Here is a 26,444-nt window from a genome sequence, read left to right on the forward strand (position 1 = left end):
GAAAGAACAGTCTTGTGTATAAGTATTCTAAGGTTTCCCTCCCTCGGGTACATGCATTATCTCATCATCTAAACGTGCTGTGCCTTTGTATATCCATGATTACTTATTGAAAGCAGATATTTCATCTATGATTCCTTAAATCAGTTACCCAATATCTGCCATGCTGTCCAAGGAAGGTGCAAACCGGAGGTCAGGTGTTTCCCATTGGGATGATGGGAAAACATTAAATTAGCATACAAGTAACACAGCTTGCTCTTAAACACGAAACAGCCAGATCGAGGACAATAAATGCGAAAAAGTTTTCTGTCCAGCCTACTAAACCATAGTGATATGTGATATGAAAAGACCAGTGTGGTAAATAGAACAAACACAATAAAAGTGAGAAAGAAAAGACAGACTGGTCAACTATTAACAATGCTTTGGATTACTACAGACCAGATAGATTTTGCCAGATTTTGTTTACTTTCCTCCAAATTTCTTATGTTAGAAATATAAGAATTGTATTTTATTAACTATAGAACAGTAAAGGCCTGAGTAGACATACCAAGATGCAAATGCAAAATCTTCTGGTCCAAAGTTAAATGTTCAAATGAATGAATCAAACAGAATAATCAGATGTTTGAAACATTAATCTGCACCCCAAAAATGGCTAGAATTGTAACTGCGCAACCTAGGGGTCAGTACCTGATCAGAGCCACCTTCCTCCACCTCCGCCACATTGCCCACCTCCGACTGTACCTTACCCCAGACGCAGCTGAAACACTGTCCGTCATCTCCTGCCTCAACTACACTACTTGCCAGCTCCACCACCCACAAAATCCAGTTGATCCAAAACTCTGCCACCTGCATACTCACCCAAACTAATCTCTGTACCCCCATCAAACCAGTTCAAGCCAAGCTCCACTGGCTCCCTATCGCTGAACGGATCGGTTTCAAGATCCTCACATTAGTTTTCAATCTCTTCATGTCCTGGTACCTCCCTATCTCTCTGACCTTCTTACTCCAGCGCACGGAACATTCAGAGGAGGCCTTTTCCAGTCGAGCGGAGGCAGCAGTTGTGCTTTGGCACAACCCGCTGCCTCCGCTCGACTGGAAAAGGCCTCCTGCGTGTCCCGAGTGCCCTTCGTGCCACCATCAGTGGCCGTGCTTTCAGTGACTATGCCCTAAACACTCTTCTCTATCCCTCCACCTTTTCCCTTTCATCCCCAACTTCAGATCGCGCCTGAACATCTTCCTCTTCAACTGTGCGGAAGGAGGGAGCAAGGATGAGGGGCATACAGGAGGCTGGAGCCAGCCAAGCGGAGGCAGGGAAGTGGTGTAGTCGGGGGTAAGCAAGTCAGATAGGTAGGGAGGTGCAAGGACTGGTGTGATGGAGGTACAGAGCTATGTGCAGGTACGTATCTGGGCGGTGAATTTTTAATTAATTGTATTTAGTGTATAGTAGAGCTGGGGAGACCAGCAAGGATGGCATTGGAATAGTCCAGTTAGAAAGTGACAAAGGTGTGGACGAGGGTTTCGGCTGCGTTGGTTGTGAGGTACGGACGGACGCATGCAATGTGCCGGATGTGGAAAAAAGCAGTCCTGGTCAGGGAATGAATGTGCCGTAGAAAAGAAAGCTGGGGATCGAAGTGGACACCTAAATTGCGCACGGGTTCGAATATTCTGAGGGAGAGCCCGGGGAGATTGAGGAGTTCAGACCTGCAGGAGAGAAGACGTTGATGGGAGCCAAAGAGTATGGCTTCTGTCTTGCTGACATTCAGGAAATTTGCGCTCATCCAGATCTTGATGTCCATCAAACAAGCTGACAGAAAATTAGCTAATTGGGAGTCGCAGCTGGAGGAGGAGAAGTAGATTTGTGTGTAATCTGCATATATTTGGAAGTTGTCCCCACGTCTGCAGATTACATCAGGGAGTTTATGTGGAGGGTGAGGTTTAGGGTGGAGAGGAGGGCGGCAAAGTCAGAGAAGATGGGGCTGGGGAATTGAGATGAAGGTTGAAATTGCCCATTATGAGGAGATATTTTGTGCAGAAGAGATAGGAATAAGAGAAGATATCCGATATCCGTGATGAAGGAACCAGGAGGTTTGGTGTGTGGGTGGGGGGGGGGCGGTAAACTGGGAGAATTTTGAGGGAGTGAAAGGATGGCTGAGGGTCAAGCACTCAAAAGAGGGGAAGCAGCCAGAGGAATAGGGGGATAGACCAAGGGAGGTTTTGGAGATGAGGGCTACCCCGCTGCCGTGTTGGTTGGGGCAGGGTCTATGGTGAGAAGTGTAACCAGGCTTTGACGAGGGGGTCACCGGAGGATTGCCAGATTCCATGAGCCCGAAGACAACTAACTGCTTTTCCAGGATGAGATTGTGGATTGTAAGAGCTTTATTTCGGATGCTGCAGACAGCTTAGAGGTCAATGCAATTCGGCAGGGGAGGATTTGAGGGTGGTTGTAGATTGTGAGTGGAGAACGACTGTCGAGTATGAGAGGGGAGAATTGGGAAAGATGTGGATGAGAGAAGGGGGGTTCACCTATCGATGCGGACCTTGCAGAGTAGTTGGGTGATGTGGCAGTTGGGGTGGCACCTCTGAGACAACTATCGCCGAGTTCTGCTGTAAGGATGCTCAGGCTGGAGCAGAGGGAGTCTGTGGGAGGGTCCAGGAGGGAGAGAAGACGGGGAGGGCAGTAGGAGAGAAGGACTGAATGGGAGTAATGAAAGGTGGGTAGTGGGAACTGGGGCATTTTGGGAGAGGGTGGCTTGGGTCAGGGGCACAGCCAAACGAGCACGCCAAGGCTGGAAATAAATGCCTTGCTTTCACCAGGACTGATTGCAGCGAACACCTCAACAGTAAAGTATCTGCTTCTATGCCATCTGCAGCATAGCAGTGGGAAAAGCTTTACTAATGTATCTCATGTCTGATTATAAGCACAGCCAAGTGTTTGTACAGCTCAAGACCGTTTGACTGTTTAATAAACTCCATCTCTTACATACTCAGGCTCATACATAAGTCGTATCAGTCAGGACCATAATATTTAAATGACTTATGCAAAGTCTGAGTTAAAGCCAAACTGTATAAGCTGCATAAAATCTGATTTAATCAATAATCTACACTGCGCATGCATAACTGAATAAAGCCAGTAAGTGATGATGGGTCAAGACTACATTTTCCGTGATTCAACGCATCCTCACCCATCGCCGCATGCACACTTACCGGTAATCGTTGGATTTGCATTGAATTGCAGGAAATGAAGTTCTTCTGCGCAAGTGTCGACAGATTAAAACTGTGTTTCCCATAATTCAATGCAGTAAGTGACCAGTAAGTGTGTCGATGGGTCAGGACATCATTTCCCACGATTTAATGTAACTTCTTTACTAACTCCTTTGTCGGCATGAAAATCATTAAAAGCTGTGCATGTTCAACATTTGAAATAGATTAAAATAGAACAAATTACTGGGGACTGCCACATAAAAACACCTTTTTTAAAGGGAAAATCTTGCATTTAACAAACAAAGCTATCTTGACTTCAAGATGGATTTTCACACTTCTCTTTTTCTTCCAAAGTTCTTTATTTGGGTTTCTACAGCTCAAAAATAAAGCCCTGTGCCTATAAATGTCAGGTGGCGGGATTCCATTCATGCCTTCTTGGTCAGTAAAACCTAGTCCAATCTGTATCACTTTCTTTCCAGCCTCAGCATGTTCTGCCAAAACAAGCAAATATCAATAATTCCCCAACTGGGATTTAGACCTTGACCATGCCATAAGAGGCACTAAGTCCTAAACCACTAACCCTGGGCACAAATTTTATACCACTGGATCAAATCATTCTTAGTATATATATTTTCTTCAGAATACAAAACATAATTCTAGTACTAATGGTTGGCCACAAAAAAAGTTCAAGCGAATTCTTAGTTTAAATTTTTTTATTTCTATAACTATCTTCCATTTATCATAGTTTCACAGCTAACTGAACCAAGCTGCCAGGTTCCTTGTTCTGTGACTGGGCTCTCCCAGTGGCTGTAACTGGGAGACCATTTGATTTTCTCTAGTGTAATTTAAATATTCACTGGCTTAAGTGTCCCAACCACAGTTTCAAAAGCTGCAACAAAAATTATGTTATCCTATGTTTGTCAAAGATTCATAGACAATATAGGTGGTTGACTGTTGCAAAATTCCACTGTAATTCTTTTATGTGATCAACTGTTAACGATAATCTAATCATTTTGAGAAACTGTATAAAAATGTCAGGTGTAGGCCTGTCTTAGTTGGTAGTTCTCTCATCTCTCTGTTGATTGTGGGTTTAAACTCTGCTTTGGGACTTTAAACTCATATAATCCAGGCCACTGGTGGCCAACCTTTATGGTCAGCCAACAAAATAAATTTTCTTGATGAAATATTTCTTGATTTATGCCAAATATTCTTTCAAGAAAAAGCTGAAAACACACTACTGATCGAACATGGACTTACTTAGACTAATAGAATGTCTGGAGGGCCGATTCTTCATGGCCCCGTGGGCCACTGGTTAGCCACCACTGATCTCAGGTTGACACTCAAATGCAATGCTAGATATGTGCTGCAATTTTGGAGGTGCCATCCTTCGGATGGTACATTAAACTGTCTACCTGTTCAGATGGATGTTAAAGATCCCGTGGCACTATTCGGAAAGAGATTTCCTCCCGTTGGCCTGGCAAACAATCCACCAGATAACATTTGGTAATTCACTTTGTGGCTTTTGTGCGCAAATTGTGCACAAATCACGTTCACCTCCAACACATTACAGTGTTGTAAACTTTGAATTTACAACATATCACGGCACATTACACAGTAAAATCCTGGGAAGGACTTTGAGACATTCCAACAAAGTGATAATGTACTATATCAAATGCAAGGATTATTATTAAATATACTGGTGGACGAATGCGGTCACCTGCAAGACAAAACACAATGCGACTAAAAATATACACCAGAACTGTGCAGAACAGACAGTAACCTCACAGAAAGTGGCAACAACAAGAAATTACATTTGTATAGCGCCTTTCATGTTGGGAGGACGTCCAAAGGCGCTGGATATTCAGGAATTTGGACCCGAGTGGGGGTTGACATCAGGAGAGGGTGGAAGGCAGGAAGGTAGGGGTAGGAGTGTGGCCGAAGGTGCGGTTGAAGAGGAGGGTTTTCATACGTGCCTTGAAAGAGGCAAGGGAGGGGGAGAGGTGAAGGAACTGTGGGTTAAAGTTCTAAAGGGTGGGGGCAGAGAGGGTAATGACCCAACCGCTGATGATGGAACGGGCCAGGCAGGGGACACGGAGCAACCCACAGTGTGCTGAGCGGAGGAAACGGATGGGTTGATATGAGGTTAGCAGGTCACAGAGGAAGGAAGGAGCCTTGAAGCCAAGGACGGGGATCTTGAACTCTATGGAAAGAAACATATGGCTACACAACTTTTTGTAGAAGCATAACCTTTTTTTGAAGGGAGAACTCCGACGCGAAAGGAGTTGCAATAAATTAGGTGTTTGTAACAAAATCCAAATTGGCCAAGTTCCACTCCAATAGGGATTAAACTTTACGGGTAAACTCAGACATAACTGTGAACCACTAGTCAAGAGTGGTCTGCAAAGGATATTTTTCTGTAATCTAACCCAAAGTGCTGCCTGCAATGGAATCCTGACTAAACTATTCTTTAAATGTAGGCAATGTCTGCAGTGACATTTTTAAATAGAGTTGATCATGGTTCAAAGTTTACAAAAAATGCTTAATTCTCTTTATTTCTATCTCTGCATTAGTATTTTATAATTTAATAGGAATGAAGGAACAATTATTCACCTTCTCAGATATCACAGTTTTTTCCCCCGGGGGAAAAACATATCCGATTCAGTCTAAGTAACCAAGGATTGCCTGCAACTTCAAGTGACATGGAGTTGTGTCATTTACTCGCAAGTTAACCCAACTATATCTGCACACCAATTTTCTATTTTGATTTTCATTGTTTTTTTGGCTATAATTAAAGTTAACATACTGTGGCGATCTTTCATTAACCTAATCACTAGACACAGATACACTTGAGGGACAACCGTTCTTCAGAATAAACTTTACATTTAAATCCCTCCACAATCTTTCCCTACCCTAATTCTGTGACCTCCTTCAACCGTCCTGATCTGACCCCTCCTTTTGCTCAGTGACCACCGGCCAGCATCATGAGCCACATTTACCCCACCATCAGCAGGCGGGACATCGATCTGTTCAGGTCGACATTAAGGGTTCCACAGCTCTGTTCGAAAAGAGAATGATGTTTCTCCCGTTGTCCTGCTCAACAATCCAGCAGATAAAATTCAGTCGTTCATAGCTGTTCGTGGATCACTGCTGTGTACAAATATACCATTTGCCTATAAAATGCAGCCACTATACTTCATAGCAAATTCTATGAAGCAGTGTGATGTGTGAAAGATGTTACATCAAATGCAATGATTAGTTTATTTTTAGAATTCATCATGGATTGCTGTCTAGATGTGAAACAATGAATAAATTGAACAAAAACTGTGCATTTGTAGGGAAACTGCCACCTTCAACTCCATTCAGATTATTCAATGAATATCTTTAAAAATTTTTGGGGGGTTAAAGCAGAGTCCATAATTATTTTTTTTTAAAATATGAAAAGAGAATTCTGAAGACGTATGCGGAAATCAGAGAGAAGTTGGGCTAAATGGTTTGCTCTCTTAGAGAAACAAATGTCCATAATTTCTATGATTCTGTTGGAGGAATGGAACCTTTACAGCTGAAGGATTCTGCAACACTGTTGATTTGTAATCACTCTGAAATTGCATTTATCAAGAGATCTAGTCCAATTATTTTACCTTAGCCCCTGACCATGATTACATAAACATTAATACGTTTGTGTCAATGAGATGTTCGTCCTCGCCAGATGTAATCCAGTACCATTGCCTACAATCCCTTACGAAGTTGCACACTGTGGATTTTGGCAAGGATAGGATCAGGCATGTCTTGGCTGAATACGCTGCCGACATTGAAAGCTCTCAGGTGAAATAAGAATGGTCAACTGGAACAAAATTCTGATCGGCACCCATCGAATTCCACTCAGAAGGAAAAAGGAAGTTGAATAGGAAAGGAGAGCAAGGAAGAAAACTGGCAAGAGAAAAAAATTGTTCAAGAAAGTCCATTCGCTCCATTCTCTCTCTGCTCCACCTCCACAACCAAGTAGACATGGGTTATAGTCTGGGCCAATAGAAAAGTGTGGCCACTATTTTCCACGCGGAATCCACTACAAACACCCTCCCCTGCCACAAATCCACTATAAGTGTAGTTTCTGGTCCGCGGGCCTCCCAGCTGTTTATCTGACGTCACTGTGGGCGAGGGCTTCACTTGGAGGCCCCGCTGTTATGATTGTTTGTGTGTCTCTCTGGGTGTTTGTGTGTATGTGTGAGAGTGTATGTCTCTCTCTCTGTGTCTGTGAGTGTGTATGTGTCTCTGGGTCTGTGTGCAGTGCTGAGCCCTGAGAGCTCCTGTAGCCTTGCTGGTGTGGCACCCCTCCACCCCACCACAAAAAAAAGGCCACCCAGCTTTTGTTATGGAAGCAATTCATATTTTATTTGCAGCAATCTAATATGTGTTATTTCTGTATGTTTAGTTTTTATCAATAAAGTGAAAAAAATGTACGGTTGCAGTAAAATGTACCTCAATAGCACCAATTAACTCCCCGCCATTTTCTGCAAAATGTGGCAAAAAATATCCCCGTAATTTTCCGCAGAATGAACAAATCTCCCCACAATCTTTGACAAATATTTCTGCACTTTTGAATTGTGTTTCAAATATTCTATTTTGAAAACACACATTGCAACAATTTAAATTGTGTGAAACTTTCACCAAGTGATAATAATAGTGATAACAATAATCCTTGACTCTTCCTCACAAAGGAAAATGGTTTCCCCAAACATGTTCAGAAGGTTGCTCTGCCTTTTAACACAATGAAGAAACAAGTATAGGATTGTCAGACATTTTCCCACAACACCAGAAGACACAGCAATTTTGAAAGAAAATGGAATGTAAATAATAAAATAGTCCTAATAATCTTAACATTTGGTATCGCGCCTTACATCAGGACAAAAGACAAATCAAAGTACTTCACAGAATATATTGTGAAGCAATATAATAATACTTGCATTTGACATTGCGCCTTATCACGTCTTCAAGACGTCTCAAAGCGCTTCATAGAGTATACTGTAAAGTGAAGTGACTGTATTTTATGAGCAAACAACAGCAAATAAGAATACAAATAAAAGTCGGACACAAAAATAAATTGAAGATCTTGTCCTGTGAAGTTATGTTGGCTAACTTCCAAGTTATTATTTGTTGTGCAAGTGGAACTCTAGGTTTTCCCAAATCTGTGTGATTAAATTCTACTGAGAGAAAAGAAAACATGCTCTGCCAGGAAGTTCCTCATAAAGAACATTTCAGTTCTTAGTCTGACAAATCCAAGCCACAATTTGATCCAATTTGTCAAAACCACCAGTTCTAATCATTCAATTTCTCAATCCCAGTTTGCACCAACATCTCTTACAGAATCAACAATTACTCCCAAGTCAATGGATGCAATAATTGTATGAATATACCCAACTGCATAACACCAAGCATCCATCATGTTATCACTTTAGGTCGTTAGGTTTAATCTGTTGGGTTTCAGCCATTTTATTAACACATAAGTCACACTTCACAGTGGGTGGGAGATACAGTGGTTCCCACATATCACAAAGTGCTAGCCAAAATCAAGTTATATGAGAGGTTACAGTTAAAAGGCAAGCAATCAGGAGTGGAGCTGTGAGCAACTTGGATGAAGTGGAGAGCTCAGAAAACAATGCGCAGAGCACAGCCCAGTTACTTCCATGAAAAGAAAGTTGGGAAAAAGGTCTTAACCCGGAGTCTTGCTTGTAGATCTTCCTCTTTGACCATGCTTACCTCTCCTCTCTCCCTGACTCAGCATCAAGCTCTGCTATTGTTAAGAAGTTCAAGACGCTTCCCTAAATGAAGTGTACTACATAAATGCATGTTGTTGTTTTACATCTCCATACAGTCAATTATTAACCAGTATGAGCAATAATAATAATAATCCTTGCATTTGATATTCTGCCTATTACATCAAAGCATCTCAAAGCATATCACAGAGGTTTTTCAGTAAAAGTGTAAGAATTACGTAGTTACAAGCAAATGCAGCAGCCAGTTTGCAACCAGCAATGTCTCACAACTAGCCATCAGGTGAATGACAAGGTGAAAGTCCCTTCTTTTGAAACTACCCTAAATGGGTACTTTGCATCTGTCTTCACCCTAGAATACACAACAAGTCTGCCAACAGAAGAGATGCACCAAGGGGATAAGAACAGGTAGCAACTTACGGAAATTTTCATTTGTAGAGAATTGGTGCTAGGGAAACTGTTAGCACTAAAAAGTGACAAATTCCCTGGTCCGGATGGCTTGCATCTCAGGATTTTAAAAAAGGTAGCTTATGAGATAGTGGAGGCCTTATGTCTGATCTTCCAAAATTCCTTGGATTCTGGAACAGTTCCCATGGATTGGAAGATCGCAAATGTCACACCACTATTTAAAAAAGGTGGAAAGGAAAAGATGGGGAACTATAGGCCAGTTAGTCTCACATCAGTGATAAGAAAAAAATTGGAATCATTGATTAAGGATGTTGTAGTGCGGTATTTAGGGGAGCACAATATAATTAGGCCAAGTCAACATAGCTTTACAAAAGGGAAGTCATTTTTGACAAATCTCAGAGTTTTTTGAGGTTATTTCGAGTAAACTAGATAAACTAGATAGTGAATCAGTGGATGTGGTCTATTTGGACTTCCAGAAGGCATTCGATAAGGTACCGCATAAAAGGTTAGTCCAAAAGATAAGGGCCCATGGAATTAGGGGGAGCATATTAATGTGGATTGGGGAATGGTTAACGGGTAGGAAACAAAGAGTAGGGATAAACGGGTCCTTTTCAGATTGGCGGGATGTGACTAGTGGAGTGCCACAAGGATCAGCCTCAGCTATTTACCATCTACATCAACGATCTAGATGAGGAATAGAAGGTAATATATCTAAATTCGCTGATGACACAAAACCAGGAGGAAGTGTCAACACAGAGGACGACATTTTAAAAAATGCAGCGAGACATAGATAGGTTAGGTGATTGGGCAGTTAGGTGGCAGATGAAGTATAATGTAGGGAAGTGCAAAGTCATCCACCTAGGTAGCAAAAACAGTAGAGCAGGTTATTTTTTAGAAGGGGAGAGATTGGAATGTGTTAGCGTCCAGAGGGACTTGGGTGTCCTTGTACACCAATCACAGAAAGTTAGTCTGCAGGTGCAGCAGCAATTAGGAAGGCGAAAGGTATGTTAGCATTCATTATGAAAGGATTAGAGTATAAGAGTAGGGAAGTCTTGCTGCAACTGTATAGGGCCCTGGTGAGACTACAACTGTAATACTGCATGCAGTTTTAGTCTCCTTATTTAAGGAAGGATGTACTTGCCTTGGAGGGGTGCAGCGTAGATTTACTAGGTTGGTACCAGGGATGAAAGGGATAAGATACGAGGTTAGGCTGACCAATTTGGGCCTATATTCTCTAGAATATAGAAGAATTAGAGGGGATCTTATAGAAACCTATAAGATCATCAAAGAGCATGATAGAGTAGATAGTGGGAGATTGCTTCCCCTGGTTGGAGAAACTAAAACCAGGGGTCACAACCTTAAAATCAGAGGCCAACCCTTTCGCACTGAGTTGAGGAAGAACTTCTTCACTCAAAGGGTGGTGAATGTATGGAACTCGCTATCCCAAAGGGCTGTTGACGCTCATTCCTGGAACATATTCAAGACTGAGATAGATAAGATTTCTTATTGCAAAAGGGATTAAGGGATATGAGGATAAGGCAGGGTCAGGTTATTAGCTGGAGTTAGGTTAGAAGATCAGCCATGATTGAATGGCGGGGCAGGCTCGAAGGGCCAAATGGCCTACTTCTGCTCCTACATGTTATGTTATTAAACAAGTGTCACGGAAACTTTAAAATCCACCTGTGCAGTCAGCCAGAACCAAGGCATGCATTGGAGTGTTTGGCTGGACAACATCTCAATAACCCACAACTTTCAGATTCAGAGGTGAGAGTACTACCAACTGAGCCAGGCTGACACCTGGCTAACTGACCAAGAGAAATTACTTGGGGAAATTCCTGGTGAGGGTGAAAGTTAAAATGATCAAAACAAAATGACTAGAATGTCTCATTCTCAACTTGTAACTTTAATGGTCAATACTGATAAATTATTGTGTTCTGTATTAAATTGAATTCTGCTCCATACAAAAATGAGCTCTTGCGTAAATAGAAAATGCAAATTGCACACAAAATTTGCAGGTTAATTACCAATTGAGTGAACATGTTGGGCCAACTATGATCGCTAATTCTCATTGTGAGCATAATCATGCATCCAAAAGATGCAACACTTGGACAATTATTGCTGCTGGCACAAGGTTCGTACAAGTATCAAATTACCCTTCAAGAGTGGAAAAATGAACACATTGTAAAATGTTATGATTTTCAGGCTTTAGTCTATTCTTGTGGCTTCAGAATGTTTCACTTTTCATATCATCTGATCAGAATGCAACTGTCATATATTCCCTGTTAGGCATTGTTTTATATAATAAACCCATTACTAGGCAACAATCACCCACACATGTCTGCTACTCTGAAACTCCATGACGTAAAAAAAAACGTAACAATTCAGGAATCATTTTTCAATGTAAGACGAATCGTAGTGCACACTTAACACTTTTTTTAAAAAACAATAATATACAAGGCTAAAATATTCCTACATCAGCCTAATTTTCTGAAGCACCAATAAGATCTGAGTAGCAATCATTTAGCTCAAGAGTAGAAGCATCTCTTATTGATATGACATTGTGAGCAATGAAGTCCTGTAGCTTAGTGGTTAGAGCACTCGCCTTGCAAGCAAGAGGACCTAGGTTTGACTTCTGGGCAGGGCAAAACACTGGGCAAGTTTCCTAACTCCACGTGCCTCTGTTCACCTAGCAGTAAGTAGGAACCCAGTTGATAGTCGATTGGCGGATCGCTTTTCCAGGGATAATAATCCCTTCAAAAAAAATTATAATAATAATTTGGCCAGTTAATCCATAACTGTTTGTGAGACACTAATAAGACTAATTTATTATATAATGAGGTCACTACTTTGAGACACCAGTGGCTAAATGTATTCTGCTGTATAAATGTATCATACAGGCATAAAAATTTCACTGTCCACTTTCTAAATTACAGCAGCAGCGGCCAGGAGATGTGCTTGAATTGAGACAAATATGCTTATGTCTTCTTCCAGGTTTGCTTCTGTGATTTAGGTAGTGGCTAAATATGTGATGTAATGACCTCAAACGAACACAAATGTGCAAAATGAAAATCCTGGAATGAGCTTTTCAAATAGGTGCAATGAGCATCGATCAATGATTCATGATACCTTTTCATCTTAATTCTATTTTGCAAAAAAAAACTTATTTGATCTTTTATTTCATGTGAACAACTGGAAAACAAGTCTCTGAAAAGTTCCAAAAGTGAAATGAAAATAAAAAACAAGCCAGAAAATGATCCTAATTTCAGACCTACAAACAGCATTTTTGTCCTCAAAGGCTCAAGTGTTAAGTTCAATAAAAACAGTACCTTTCTTGACAGCAGTCAGGGTGATTTTCAAACTGTTTTTCTGAAATCTATTCAGTCACAAATCACACTCTAAAACCATATTATTGAAAATAAAGGGCAATAAGTTTCCCAATTGAGTTCAGCACATCTTGCATTACCAATGAGTGTGAGTGGACATAGTCAGTTACATAATAAATTGCATTGTGAAACATACTTGCAAATATACTTTTTTTAACTAATGTTTTAAACAAATCTTAAAATGAACAACACTGAAGGGGTCACAAGATCTCAAGATCAGTTTGGGTGAGGAAGGCTCTTTGGCCCATCTCATCCCATCCCATCAGAATACCCACCCTATCGTCCTCTCATCATTGCCAAGCTGCTTTTTAAATGAATCCTGTGTCGTGGCCTCAACCACCCTTCCTTGCAACCTGCCAACAATTAAAAGAATGAAACAAACGGATGCAAGAATTTGACATCTAAGCTTTGGAACAAATGCTCTGCTCAATCTGAACTTTGGACTTGGAGACAGACAGTCAACTGGAAAGCAATAATATCATTGCTTGAAAAAACAGAGGACATGGGCTTAAGCCATCGTTAGGTGACCTATATGGTGAATATATCTGTTGTCAGCAAGAAAAAAAATTTAGATCAGTAGATTAACATTTGGTTTATGTGCGTGAGCAGGTTTGTGTGTACTTAAAACTGTAATACTCAGCAAAAAGAAAGCTTTTGAAGTTTCTTTAAATTAAGTTTTCGCTTTGGCCTTAGAAATTTATTTAGCAAATAATTGCACTTTTTGTAATAATAATAATCCTTGCATTTGATATAGCGCCTTATCTAGTTTTTGAAATGTCTCAAACTCTTCACAAAATACTGTAAAGTGCATATAAAAGCACTATATCAAATGCAAGGATTATTATAATAATAATAGTAATAATCCTTGCATTTGATATAGGGCTTTTCACGTCTTCTAGATGTCTCAAAGCGCTTCACGGAATACACTGTAAAGTGAATTGACTGTATATTTTGTGGGCGAATCGTGGCAGCCAATTCCCACAGCAGTGTCCCACAAACAGTTGTGGATTGAGTGACCAAATTATTATTATTATTTTTCTTTCTTGAGGGGATTATTATCAAACGTGTAGAGTAAGGAAACTTGCCCAAGGTTTCAACCTGCCGGGAATGGAACCCAGGTCTCTCGCATACCAGGCGAATAATTAATTATTATTAATTATAATAATTAATTCTATAATAATAATAATTATTATAATGGAATAATTTCAAACGTTCAGCCAAAATAGGACTCCATCCTATTCAACAAGTGGTACCGTACTATCTTGGAGTTTAAAATAGAGTAAAACATCAGATAACTAACTCACAAGTAATTTTGGGAGAGTGGTTTGGCCCAACATCTGAAAACTGACAACACAGTAAAGTTTATATAAAAGTGTCCGATTTAGTTTTTCCAGTTAGATTAATTCTAGTATTGATTTGAATTCACTTTTTTTATCATTAATTACAGTGGATGTGCTAATTAGTTTGATTGGGACATGTATTTTCCTGATTTTGCATGTTTTTAACTGTAATGTATCCAAGGATACGTTAGAAAACTGATCCAGAAGTACAATTTACCATGAATAAGCGCTCATTGGTGCGCTGTTAGCTAAGCCACCCGGACAGAAGAGGTGGCTTTCCACTTGTACAGATGCACACTGGCTGATGCATAAAAAGAGATGTTGTACAGTCACAATACAAAGTATCAACTTTTCAAGTTAGGAACAAATTTGGTGTCTTCTCAACCACTATTCACATTTTAATGAACAATTTCTTAACTCTGCAATTATTGAAAATCAAGCTGGCAGCAGGAGACTAATGAGCTTTATGAGTATGTACATGTGTACATGTCTTTTGTCTCCCAGAAAAATGATAATACATGCTGACATTAAAATGTGGCTCACTTGCATTTAAGTGAAAATAAATCTAATATCACATGTCTCAATGTGATATAAAATTGGCATCAATGTACTCATTTTCTTCTCTCCCCTATTTTGTCCTTTTACTTCTCCCATTATAAGGCTGCATTTGGAGATGAACATTTGATTCTTTGCTATTAGTTTGGAGATTTTCCATATATTTTCTTCCAATGAAAACTATGGCTTCAAATCAGTTAATCACACTGCGCACTGCTATGTGCAATCTTTATCTTATGCACGGAATCATGTCAATCTCACCAGGTTTGTATATTTGGTTTGCAGATTTGATTGTTGAAAGACATGTGTTCTTCTTGACCACTTTTGATAATGTTTCATCAGTGACCACAGGAATCTTTTTCAATCACTCAGATTGGGATTGAACAGTAGTATCTCCATGCTTCTATTACTAATAGATTATATTAAAAAGTTTTTGCAAAGTCTTCCATGTTCAGACGGTCCTCAGGAAAGTGTAGATTTCAAAACCAAGTCACATCTTCTTGGATTCTACAATACCCTTAAGGGTGTCAATCAGCTACTCCTGAAATGTTAACTAAATGCATCATAAAAACATATCTAAAAGTGTTAGTGATCATTGTCCATGTATTTATGCTGATGCTATAAGAACATTGTATAAATACTGCTTTCTACAATATTTAATGTTGAAGATATTGTTGGACAGTTAGTTTTGTTTCTACAGGTCCTGAACTTAATTCAAATTCAGTATGGATTTTTATCCAAGGAGATTCTGATGCTTCCCTGTATATGTGTAGAAATATATTTACTTTCTGGGTCAATAACCTGCTGATGGACATCATCCCTTTTTGATTCACAATATCCAATCACACAATTTTTATTTGATTGATCATACACATCCTTCCAGTCAAACAACCCTATTTTCATGCACCAACTACCCAGCTCAATGTCACAGTACAATGCATCACATGCCAACTGCTATCAGTACTGATTTTTTTGTTTCTTGTTGACAATCAGAAACCCCATTACAAGCACATAGTTATAAACACTTTACCATTTGGCACATGATATATCCCAGTATATGGAAACCCAGCAATAGCTGAAAAGATGATTTCAAGCTACAAGAAGATTGAGAAATGACAGGTGTGTTGAAGATGTGGTTGAGTGAAGCACATTCTCCTGATTCTGCTACTCGGTTGAGTAAAGTTACATTTTGATAGCTAGTGACTGCAATACAGGGAAATGTTTAAGGAATTTTCACTGGTGGGAATGAACTCAAAGGGGCACTTTTATACTACATCCAGAAACATTAAGTGAGTATAAAATATATAAAATAGTCCAATGTTACAGTATCTTTAGCTGGCATGTTCCAGATAACTGTGGACAGTCTGAATGAGGACTCGTGACCTATGGCGACTGCTTATAAAATCGTAATTACTTTTATTATTATGGAAGGATAATTTACTGGTGGGGAATTTTGAAATTACTGCTGGAGATTCCTAGGTGGGGTGTTTGTTTCCCCACCACTTTATATGTTGAAAAATGCCCTGTAGCAATATCAAATAGCTTTCAATTCTGCTCAAATTCACAGCTGGTGATAGACCTGTAGAGAGGAAACCTACTAATTTTGAAAATTCATGCAAGGAGTCAAAAGTGACAGGAATTTGTAAGACTTTAACTATAAGTTTTACTGCAATTACAAATTTTGGTTATAGGCTAACCAAGATGCTTTTATATTGCAACCCGACTCCTTCGTGTTTCAGTACTTGACTTGGCAACTTAGAAATGGAAAGAATAGAAATGGAGGGAAACTAATGTCAACTTCCCTCCACAACATCCAACTTGGGGCAACCAAATCAGATGTTCTGAGCCTTTAATTTGAGGTATTCTATCGATATATATATCCTGGGGACAATTCAAGTGTATTGAAATAGTCAAATGGTTATCAACAATTTTTTTTCAATGAAAAATGAATTATATGCTGGATCTGCAAAGGTATCACAAAGGGTAATATCTTTGAATGATCCTATTGAAATCCAAGAGTTTCTGGCTTGCCTGCAGAAATTTCTAACAGTTCACTCTTTAAGCAATACAAACAGAACATCAAAGATTCAAAGACTGGAACAAGTTTCATGTACGGAGTGAAAATATGTTTTTGTAATTCATCAATACCTGTCATAAAGAGAAGCTAGAGGGAAGCTTTTTTTAAAAAATGTTTACTCACTTTTCTAATTCTGCTATCCTTTTATCCTTATCATTCTTCTCATTCTCCATCTCCCTCAGGATCTCAAGTAGCCTGTCCACTTCTGCCTGGGTTTTGCTGGCCTCGTCCCGATACTGCGCTACCTCATTCTCCAACTGTTGGATCTGATCATTAAAATCTGTGTTGGCCCGTGTTTCAGTTGTGGCCTCATGCATCTGTGAAAAAAAGTTAATCAAATAACTTCACAAACACATTCAACAGAAAGCACATAGCTATAACCAAAACTACAATAACTTGAACACACTATGATTTATTGTGGATGAGCATAAATGACCCTGCGACAATACTCAATCCACGACTGTTTGCGGGACACAGCTGTGTGCAATTGGCTACTGAGATTCACCCACACAATATACAATCAATTCACTTTACGCTATATTCTGTGAAGCACTTTGAGACGTCTCAATGACCTGATAAGGCGCTTTATCAAATGCAAGGATTATTATGTATTAAAACAAAGGGAACATTGAAACTCCCTTTGACCGAGTTTCCAACATAAGTTTTTTTGCTAGAATTGGCAAATTAGCTTCAAGAACTGAAAAACATTTCAAAGAAAGCAGTTTGCGCACGATGATAAAAACAAAAGGCTATCTGCAGGAGAGAGATGAGTAGCATTCAGCAGGAACCATTTTCTGCCTTTATGTCATTCACTTCTCATAAGGTTGCCTGACAACCCTTAAGGATTTGATAGATATTTTGCAGAACCTTCCCTTCTAAGATTACATTTGATGGGTACAGTATCAATAAAGTGAATTGTATTTTGTCTGTGGGTTAAATAGGATAAATAACATTTTTGCTCATTTCCCTGCTATTTTATTTTTTAATGACCAAGAACAATGTTCTTAAGATGGCTGATTCACTTCCAATCCAAACAAACTTTTCAAAAGCCATACATCATCTGGTGAATACCAGAGGCATTAGCTGTTGTTTGTACACCAATACAGCCAATAACACCAAGGTTGGTGACTGACGGATTTAAGTCATCACCATTTTAGCAGATTCAAAGGCAATCACAGCCTTCATCTAAATAAGTACCTTTGGAAAATCTGAAATACATTTTAAGATACCATCTATTGTAAAATTACCACAGCCAAAGTGTCTACTGCCACTTTTACCATCACTGAATATGTTACAGTATTACCAGCAAGATATTTGCAATGTGCAGCACGGCTCACTGCCTACGGATATATATACTCTGTATGAACAAGGCAACACACTAAGTGTAAAGCTAGAATAACAAATTAAAGGGTAACAGCCTTAATGTTGTCACTTTCAGTGCCATCTCCAATCAGAGAATTAATGATCTGTTGTGAAGCAGAGCAGTTTGCACAGGCTGGTGCTAGACAGAAAGCCACTGGGATCTTCAAACAGGAAGCACTGGGCTTCTGCTACTCATCTGGTGAATAACTCAGGAGCGTATGTTCCTTGCAGTCTCTGGGGAGTCTGTCCCTATGCTCTCCATCATTTACAAATGTAGATATTATAGAACAGATGTCAAGAATTCTTTACCCATAGAACAGACGTTCATATGCCATGCCTTTTCTTTTCCATACCATCATATGCCTCCTTTCACCTTCATGAAAATATGTCATCTATAGCTGTCAGTTTGTCATACAATTCATAATAAGCATAGAGACTGCAGACACATCACTCAATTTATGACACTTTGACAAGACATCTTGACAATTGTTTTGACTAGTCAAATCACCTCAACGCTCATTTTGTCTTCAGTCCACTCTAGATGCCAGTCAACATGCTAATGCTAATATCTCACTTTACAATGACATTGGGTAAGAGAAATTAAAGATAGGAAAGCACCAATCTGCATCCGTCCTCTGGAACTCCATCCCGCAGTCCCTCCGTCTCGCCCCCTTCCTTCGCCACCTTCAAGACCCACCTCAAGACCCTCCTCTTCGACCACCCTTTTGATCTCCCTGCTTTCCCCCCCTCCCTCACCCCGACCTCAGCTCGGATCCGTAACTCTGTCTGGCCAGGGGACATCCTTCCGATGTGAAAGGTGCTATATAAATATAATTTTGTTGTTGTTGTCTTAACAGGAACTTTTATTGCATGATGCATAAGTGAGTGAGTAAAGTTTTCACCAACATGATGAGAACTCACTATGTTGGGCATAACCCACGTCCTACTATTCCTTACGTGAACAAGCTTTGGTGAATTTTTTTTTAACCTTTTAGTGATAAAACTAATGAAATTTTCTATTTACTTAAGTATAAACAAAATAAATGTAGGCCACCCAATAGGGATAACCACCTATGGCTCCAACATTAAAATGCATCATACACAAACTTTACGTGGGTTAAATTGGTACAGAAAGAATCCTAGAATTGTACAGTAACAAAAGGACATATTTAACACATTGAACCTCATCTCTGAAAATTAGTCCAATTACTCTTGCCTTTCCCAGTATAGCACAATCTTCTTCCCCCATATTATGCAGTGTTTTGGGACTATAACATTAGGCAGAGTGTTCTAACAAATGTGAAAAAAATGGTCTGGAGTCTCACATCTAAACTGTCACTTCCAGGTTCTGAGGGAGATTGGGAGGGAGACTGCGCATGTGCCATCATCATTCTTTCAAGTGTATCCTGTCGTAGTCATCCAGAACTCTGCAGCCCATATCCTCTCCTGCACCTGCTCCATGAGCCTGTCACGACTATCTTCATTTGGCTCCACTAGTTTTGCAAGATTCTCAACCTTACTTTCAAATCTCCCCACACCCTACCTCTGCGTTCCTTTGGACCGTGCTGCTCTGCCTCTCCTTTTGCTGAGCAAACGACAACTGTACGTCTCTCACTCCACCATAGATGGATGAGCTTTCTGCCATTCTGCCTCCACTCTCAAGAATTCCATCCACCTTGCCTTCTCCCTCCCCATCCACCTTCAAAACCTGCATTAAGATCAGACTCTTTGACATGCTTTTTCTCAAGTTTCTGTTTGTCTATCTTAGCAATAATAATAATAATCCTTGCATTTGATATAGCGCTTTTCATGTCTTCTAGATGTCTCAAAGCGCTTCACAGAATATGCTATAAAGTGAATTGACTGTGTATTTGTGGGTGAAACGCGGCAGCCAATTGCGCACAGCAGTTTCCCACAAACAGTCATGGATTGAAAATGATCAATTTATTATTGTTTTGTTTTGGAGGGATTATTATTATTATTAGGCGTGTGGATTAAGGAAACTTAAGTTTCGCCCTGCCTGGAATTGAACCCAGGTGTCTCGCTTGCAAGGCGAGTGCTCTAACCACTGAGCTACAGGACAAATAAAACTTAGGTACAGCAAAGAGAGCCACAACAGAAAGCCAAACAAAGCCATTACCACAATATATTGAACAGCAATGCATAAATAATTAAAATATATTGGAGGGTAAGGTGATGAAAGCTGCAATGTGGGTTTGATTGGGATATGAAATAAGGAATGTGTGTCTGATAACATGCATCTTCAACTGTGGCTGTAATTTGAAAATATTATATAAAGAACATGTAAACATGCAGTCCTGATATCCGTTTATGTAATGTTGAGGTGGTTAAAGTAATGCTTCGAAAATTGTCTCATCATGGTATTATTGTCGAGTTAAAAGTATTTCAAATAATTCATCAACATTACATTTGATAACATGTTAATGATAATTTCTATACCGTGCATACAAAGGATTATTTTCCTCATGGCAAGTTTTGCAGAGATTGTCTCTACTTTATTTCATTTTGGTGCCTCCGATTCATAACTCATCTACCTGGGCTGGAGATTTAATCACATTAAAACAACACTGGCTGTTACGAAGCACACTTCGCAGAACAAGTTGAACATAATTTCCTCCCCGCTGATTAATTTCTTTCCTGACATGGGAAGCTCCAGCGCTAACAATTAAATCAACTAAGCTGCTTAACAAAGAACGAGCACAGGTAGTTGAGTTTAATGAGTTTCAACAGTGGGATATCTATTCAAGACTCTTCCAAACAGAAGAATCGGTGATTCCACCATTAAGAATTACAAACTGGTCTGTATCACTTAATTGTGGTTTAATTCCTACCTTTAAAAAAGTAAAATGATTTCACTCAAACTTGTAAGTACTGGAAAAAATTACAGAAATACTTTTAATATGTATGAGAGACAAGATGGCACCAACTTCTAACCATCCATTCTTGTTTTATTTAGTATTTTTTAGCAAGTAAACTATGTTGAGGTGGCAAAAAACAGCTGTTCAATTTCTTTCTATAAAAAAAACAAGGAAAATATATTTATGTAACAGGTCTGAATGTCTTCAGCACAGTATCGAAAAACAAATAAAAGGAAGCCAGGTATACTAAAAAGAATGTTTATTGCTATATGTCCTTCTTCAATTTAATAAGCAAGCTTTTACCAAGTTGTATCAAGACAGCCAAACACAGCACTAGATTGCATGAGTCTGGCTTGAATCTGCAATAGTCCTACAATAATCTTAGTTAACCAATTTTACAAATGTGGATTCTTAACGTGTCCTTCCCTCCTTTCCCATGCACCCCTCCCTCATAAAGTTCCGCAATCTCCTTATTCGACACACATGCCTCGGTTTACGTAGCATTAAGTAGGAACCCGGTTGTTAGTTGATGGGCAGAGCATTTTCCTGGGGTAATAATCCCTTCAAAATAATAAAATAATAACAATTTGGTCACTCAATCCACAACTGTTTGTGGGACACTGCTGTTCGCATTGGCTGCCATGTTTTGCCCACAAAATATATAATCAATTCACTTTACAGTATATTCTGTGAAGCGCTTTGAGACATCTCAATGACATGATAAGGTGCTATATCAAATGCAAGGATTATTATTATTATTTTGTAAACTACAAAAACTTTGACATTGAGAACTATTCTAAAGTATGAAAGCTGAGAGTGTAAGCTGTCAGGCAGGCTCAGGCGGTAATCTCATCTGAGAAGGTTCAAACGCATATCCAGATTTTAACTCATATGACAATCTAATGTCAGATGAAACATTAAACTGAGTTCCTGTCCATTTAAGTGATGTTAAAGATCCCATTGCACTATTCAAAAAGAGACGGAGTCTCTCCTGAGGCTTGGCCAACGATATCCTCAAATAAATTTGGTCATTCATTTCAAGGCTGTTTGTGGATCACTTTGACATCGCTGTGAATAAATTGGCTCCACATTGCCATTTATCCTATGAAGCACTTTGAAACATCTTCCCAATGTGAAAGGCGCTACATCAAATGTAAGGATTATTATTTATTCTTCAATTGATGTGAAATTTCAAGACCCTATAGGCATGTTTTAATCATTCACCTCTATGACTTTTATCGTTTTTGACACATGGACTATTAATAATATACATATAACATTTAAAAGTTTACATAATTCAAATATATCACAACACCTTCACTGAAATATTTATCCTTTTAATCTGCACCTTATTACATCAAAACACAAAATATATTCCAGTAGTTTTAAACTAATAATGTGGGCTCTCAGGCCATATCACTGATACAGATTTAAACCAACTAAGACCCATAAAAATATCTGCAACTAAGCAATTCATTAAGTTTTTCTTATTTGCTATTGTATTAATATCACATCCTATAGAACATACTGATTTGCTGATAACATCACTAACTATTATATCCTTTTTGTATACATCATTAATCTTATTCCTGAAATCAGAGACATGGGACAATGTAATTGATATAGCACCATATGCTACAGATTAATTTTTCATAGAAATGTATTCATGTGCATTATGCAAAACAAAATTGAAGATATTATACAAACTACAATTCTTTTGGAACAGCAAAGTGTTCCTCCAGGAGTTGAAGGATGTAAGATTTGCACAAATACTTCCTCACAAAGTGAGGCATTTCAGCCAAAATTGTCAAAAGGTGATGGCAAGTGGAGGTCTGGCTCTGTTCCAGAGAGAACAAGGGTTTTCATTCCTTCAAAGTTGATAGGAAGTCCTACAGCTGTTCTTATGTACCTCTTATGAAGGAACATGAGTTGAAGCCTACTCACCACATTAGCCAGCAGATGTGGTGTGTGGTGAAAGAAAAATATACCTGAAAAAAGGGATATATTTTATGTAACTCAATCCTGGAGGATGTTCAAAAACTACTTGAACTGTGCCTTCACAAGAAGACATTGCTAACTGAATTCCATCTTTGCAACCTTCTTCACAACATCCATCATTCCTTGTCACAGAAAGCAAAATAAAAAAAATTGTCACTCCATCCACGACTGTTCGTGGGATACTGCTGTGAGCAATTGGCTGCCGTGTTTTGCCCACAAAATACTTTACAGTAATGTATATCCTGTGAAGCGATTTGAGAAACCTCAACATGATAAGGTACAAAATAATGCAAGGATTATTATTATATTATTATCAAGTTTGCCTACAAATACACAGGCACTACACTTTACTGTAAATCCTGTGAAGCACTTTGAGATGTTTGAACAGCATGATAAAGGTGCTACATTTCAAGGCAAGAATTCTCTTTCTTTCTTTTTTTGTAAGGATCTCTTTGTATTGCTCTTAACTGAAACAAACAACATCCAAGTTCAGTGCAAAACTGCTTGGTTTCTTCCTCACAAAAAACGTATTTCAATGAACTGACAGTGTTATCAGGAATTACAAGATGTAAGAGAAAAATGTAGCCATCTTCAGAAGCCAAGGCAAAAATGTAAAGAATCAACTTCTCCAAGATCTCAGATCTGTTGATTCTGTGGTCTCAATTCTCTGCACAACCCTATAACTAGGGTTGCCAGCAAAAACACATCCATGGCCCAGGGCTCCAATTATCACAGTGCTGCTCTATCATGCAGTTTTTGATCAACATACTATAGAAAAAAGGGTAATAAAAACATCATCACTCCACTACCATAAAATATTGTTGTCATGCTGCTACAACATAATAATCCCCCATGGTCGTGTACAGATTAGTCTGTTTTTAATGGATTAACAGACCAAACTTTTTTGGCAATCTTATTTTACTGAACAGTTTGTCTACTTTCAAGAAACCTACAAAAAGCTTTGTGGGAAAAGATTGCAACTGGAACTCAAGGAATGTAAGAGAAGCAGAAAAAATATTCTTTACTGTCTTCACCTATCCCCACAAAAAGTTACAAAAATGTCTTCCCACCCACACAAGAAATATAAAAAAGTCTTACACCAGAGCAAAACTAAACAAGAGCTGCTTCTAACCACCTACAGCGCAAGAACCAAAATACTATAAAGAGCAATTCCCATCTTCACATGTAACCAAAGAGGAACACTCCATTCAATCATCTGAAATAACTAAAATATTACATTGCAAACCCTAGGACCATAATGCGAATTTAAAAAATCTATCTAAAGATGTGGGGCCCACAACACAAAAGTACAAACATTTTTTCTGAATTTTCCCTCCACTATTACAATCCCAGTCTTAACAAAGCCGTTTAAAGCATGTGTATCATGAATACTGTATACAAAGGGCCATTACATGGAAAATAATAAAAAAACACTCAAAAAAGCAATACTAATGGAAAAAACATGCACATTGGTCAGACCATATGAAAACAAATAGTTGAGGTGGGTTAATAGATGGGAAATAATAAAAAAACTCCTACAGTTGAGTAACCAAAGATGCACTTAAATTTAATGGGCCTTTTATAATTGCACTAGGAGTTATTGGGGCCTATGAGACCAGCTGTCATTCCTCGTACAGTCATAAATTATTCTGCTAAATACTGAATCAGCATTTCTTCATCAAGTTAACATAACAAAGCTGGTATCTATTGATGTCTACTGGAGGCAAAACTGAAAGCAATTCATTTTTATATAAACTCATTTCGGCAAAAAAAGAAAATCTGGTCTTGCATTTAAAAATATTCTATTACTCCAGCGCCTTTCATCACATCATAAAACCATGGCTGTTAATCTGCATTATCCATATGCCTGAAGAGCAAAACATACTGTATTTTTAAGAGGCACATTTTTCTTTCAAAATAAATGGGGCACACCCTTCATGAAAAACTGTTTGAAACAGAAAGGGGCACATTTTCAAGACAACGTACAGTTATAGTTTTACCATTCTTAGGCAGTTAATCTTTCCAGACACATCCAAAATGAATGCATCTTATCTCGGAAATTTAACTTAACTATAAAATTACTATTTTGATATGGTTTTAATATCTAAAAGCATTTCTAGATCAAAGCACAACATCCCCTCTCCCTTTTATTTCCACCTACATTTTAAACACCTCCCCTTCATTACTTTCCGACCTGAGGGAAGGGCAATTGATCTGTGACAAAATTTCACTCAAATCCAGTCTGAGGAACTTGTTGACATTTAACTGAAGAAAGTTAGCACTCATCCAGGACTCCATGTCCGATAGGCAAGAGGTCAGAACAGCAGTAGTAATCAAGGGTGGAGGCAGAGATAAAGTTGGGTGTCATCTGCAAGTATGTGGAAATGGACTCTATCCCTAAGGAATCTTCACCAAGCGGAAGTATATAGATGGTGAAAAGGAGAGGACTATGAATACAGTCTTGAGGAATGCCACATGTGACTGTGCGCGGGTGGAAGGAGAAGCCGTGGGAAGAGACAAAATGAAAACACTGGCAGAAGTAAGAGTCCAATCAGAAAAAGGTATAACCGTGAAGGTTGAGCAGGAAGGAGTGATGGTGGAGAAGGATACAGTGGTCAACGATATCAAAGGCAGCAGAGAGGTGAGGAGGACAAGGAGGAAAAGGGATTCTTGGTCACAGATGGAATGTTACAATCAGGGCAATAATATTGCTTTGGGGTGGGGCAGAAACCAAATTGGAAGGACATGAAGAGAGAGAAGTGTGAAAGGAAGTTGCAGTTGGGAGGCTTGTTTCAATGTTCAGAGTTACAAAGGGTAATTTTAGGAGAGATACCAGAAAGGATTTCTCGAACAGATTGCTCAGAAGGCATTTTTTTTATATTCTGTCAACAAAGCTATTATAGCCCAAATCCTTCTGCTCTAACAAGTCATGATTTGAATTTCAATCATGCCGCTCATATAGGTGTCCGTAACTTACTGATTTGTTATTATATTAAAAAAACTATTTTAACAATCAGCAAGTGATGGATTCATGATATACTATTTGGTAGTATCCAAAGTTGCAGTTCAACCAAAATAATCGAGTAACGTAACTTGGCAAAAATTATTTAAAGCCCAGTAAACTTAAAATGTAATACTTCAGTGCAAGATGTAATGTGCCACCACAAGCTGGCAGAATTGAAAGTGTACCTATAACTCTGAAATTGACTTCCAAGAATTAGAACAATATTCAACCAAATAAGTAAATTAAGCACAGTTCTTGCCTGTAATAAGATTTTTACTTATATTTCATTGAAAAAAATGGATAAAATCAATATTTATCAAAAAGAACACCATCACGGAAAGGAAAATAGAAATAGTTGAGCAAAGAATAAATAACTAAATTTGTAATTCTTTTATACTATACAGGATACTCAATATTATTCCCACTAGGAACCAAGTGACATGTTGTCACCCACGAATAAAGTTTCAGAGTT

The 26,444-nt window shown here is 38.8% G+C and overlaps 1 protein-coding gene across 5 annotated transcripts in view; it reads right to left on the minus strand.

Annotated features, from left to right (window-relative positions):
* erc1b (ELKS/RAB6-interacting/CAST family member 1b) overlaps positions 1–26,444 on the minus strand; it is a 432,645-nt gene that overhangs the window by 305,067 nt on the left and 101,134 nt on the right. For all 5 annotated transcript variants that reach the window (XM_007898509.2, XM_007898508.2, XM_007898513.2 and 2 more), the window contains exon 11: positions 16,853–17,046. In XM_007898509.2, the coding sequence (XP_007896700.2) occupies positions 16,853–17,046 (194 nt within the window). The remainder of the gene's footprint in view (positions 1–16,852; positions 17,047–26,444) is intronic.

This window comes from Callorhinchus milii, unplaced genomic scaffold (assembly GCF_018977255.1).
Source record: "Callorhinchus milii isolate IMCB2004 unplaced genomic scaffold, IMCB_Cmil_1.0 Scaffold5, whole genome shotgun sequence".
NCBI classification, from domain to species: Eukaryota; Metazoa; Chordata; class Chondrichthyes; order Chimaeriformes; family Callorhinchidae; genus Callorhinchus; species Callorhinchus milii.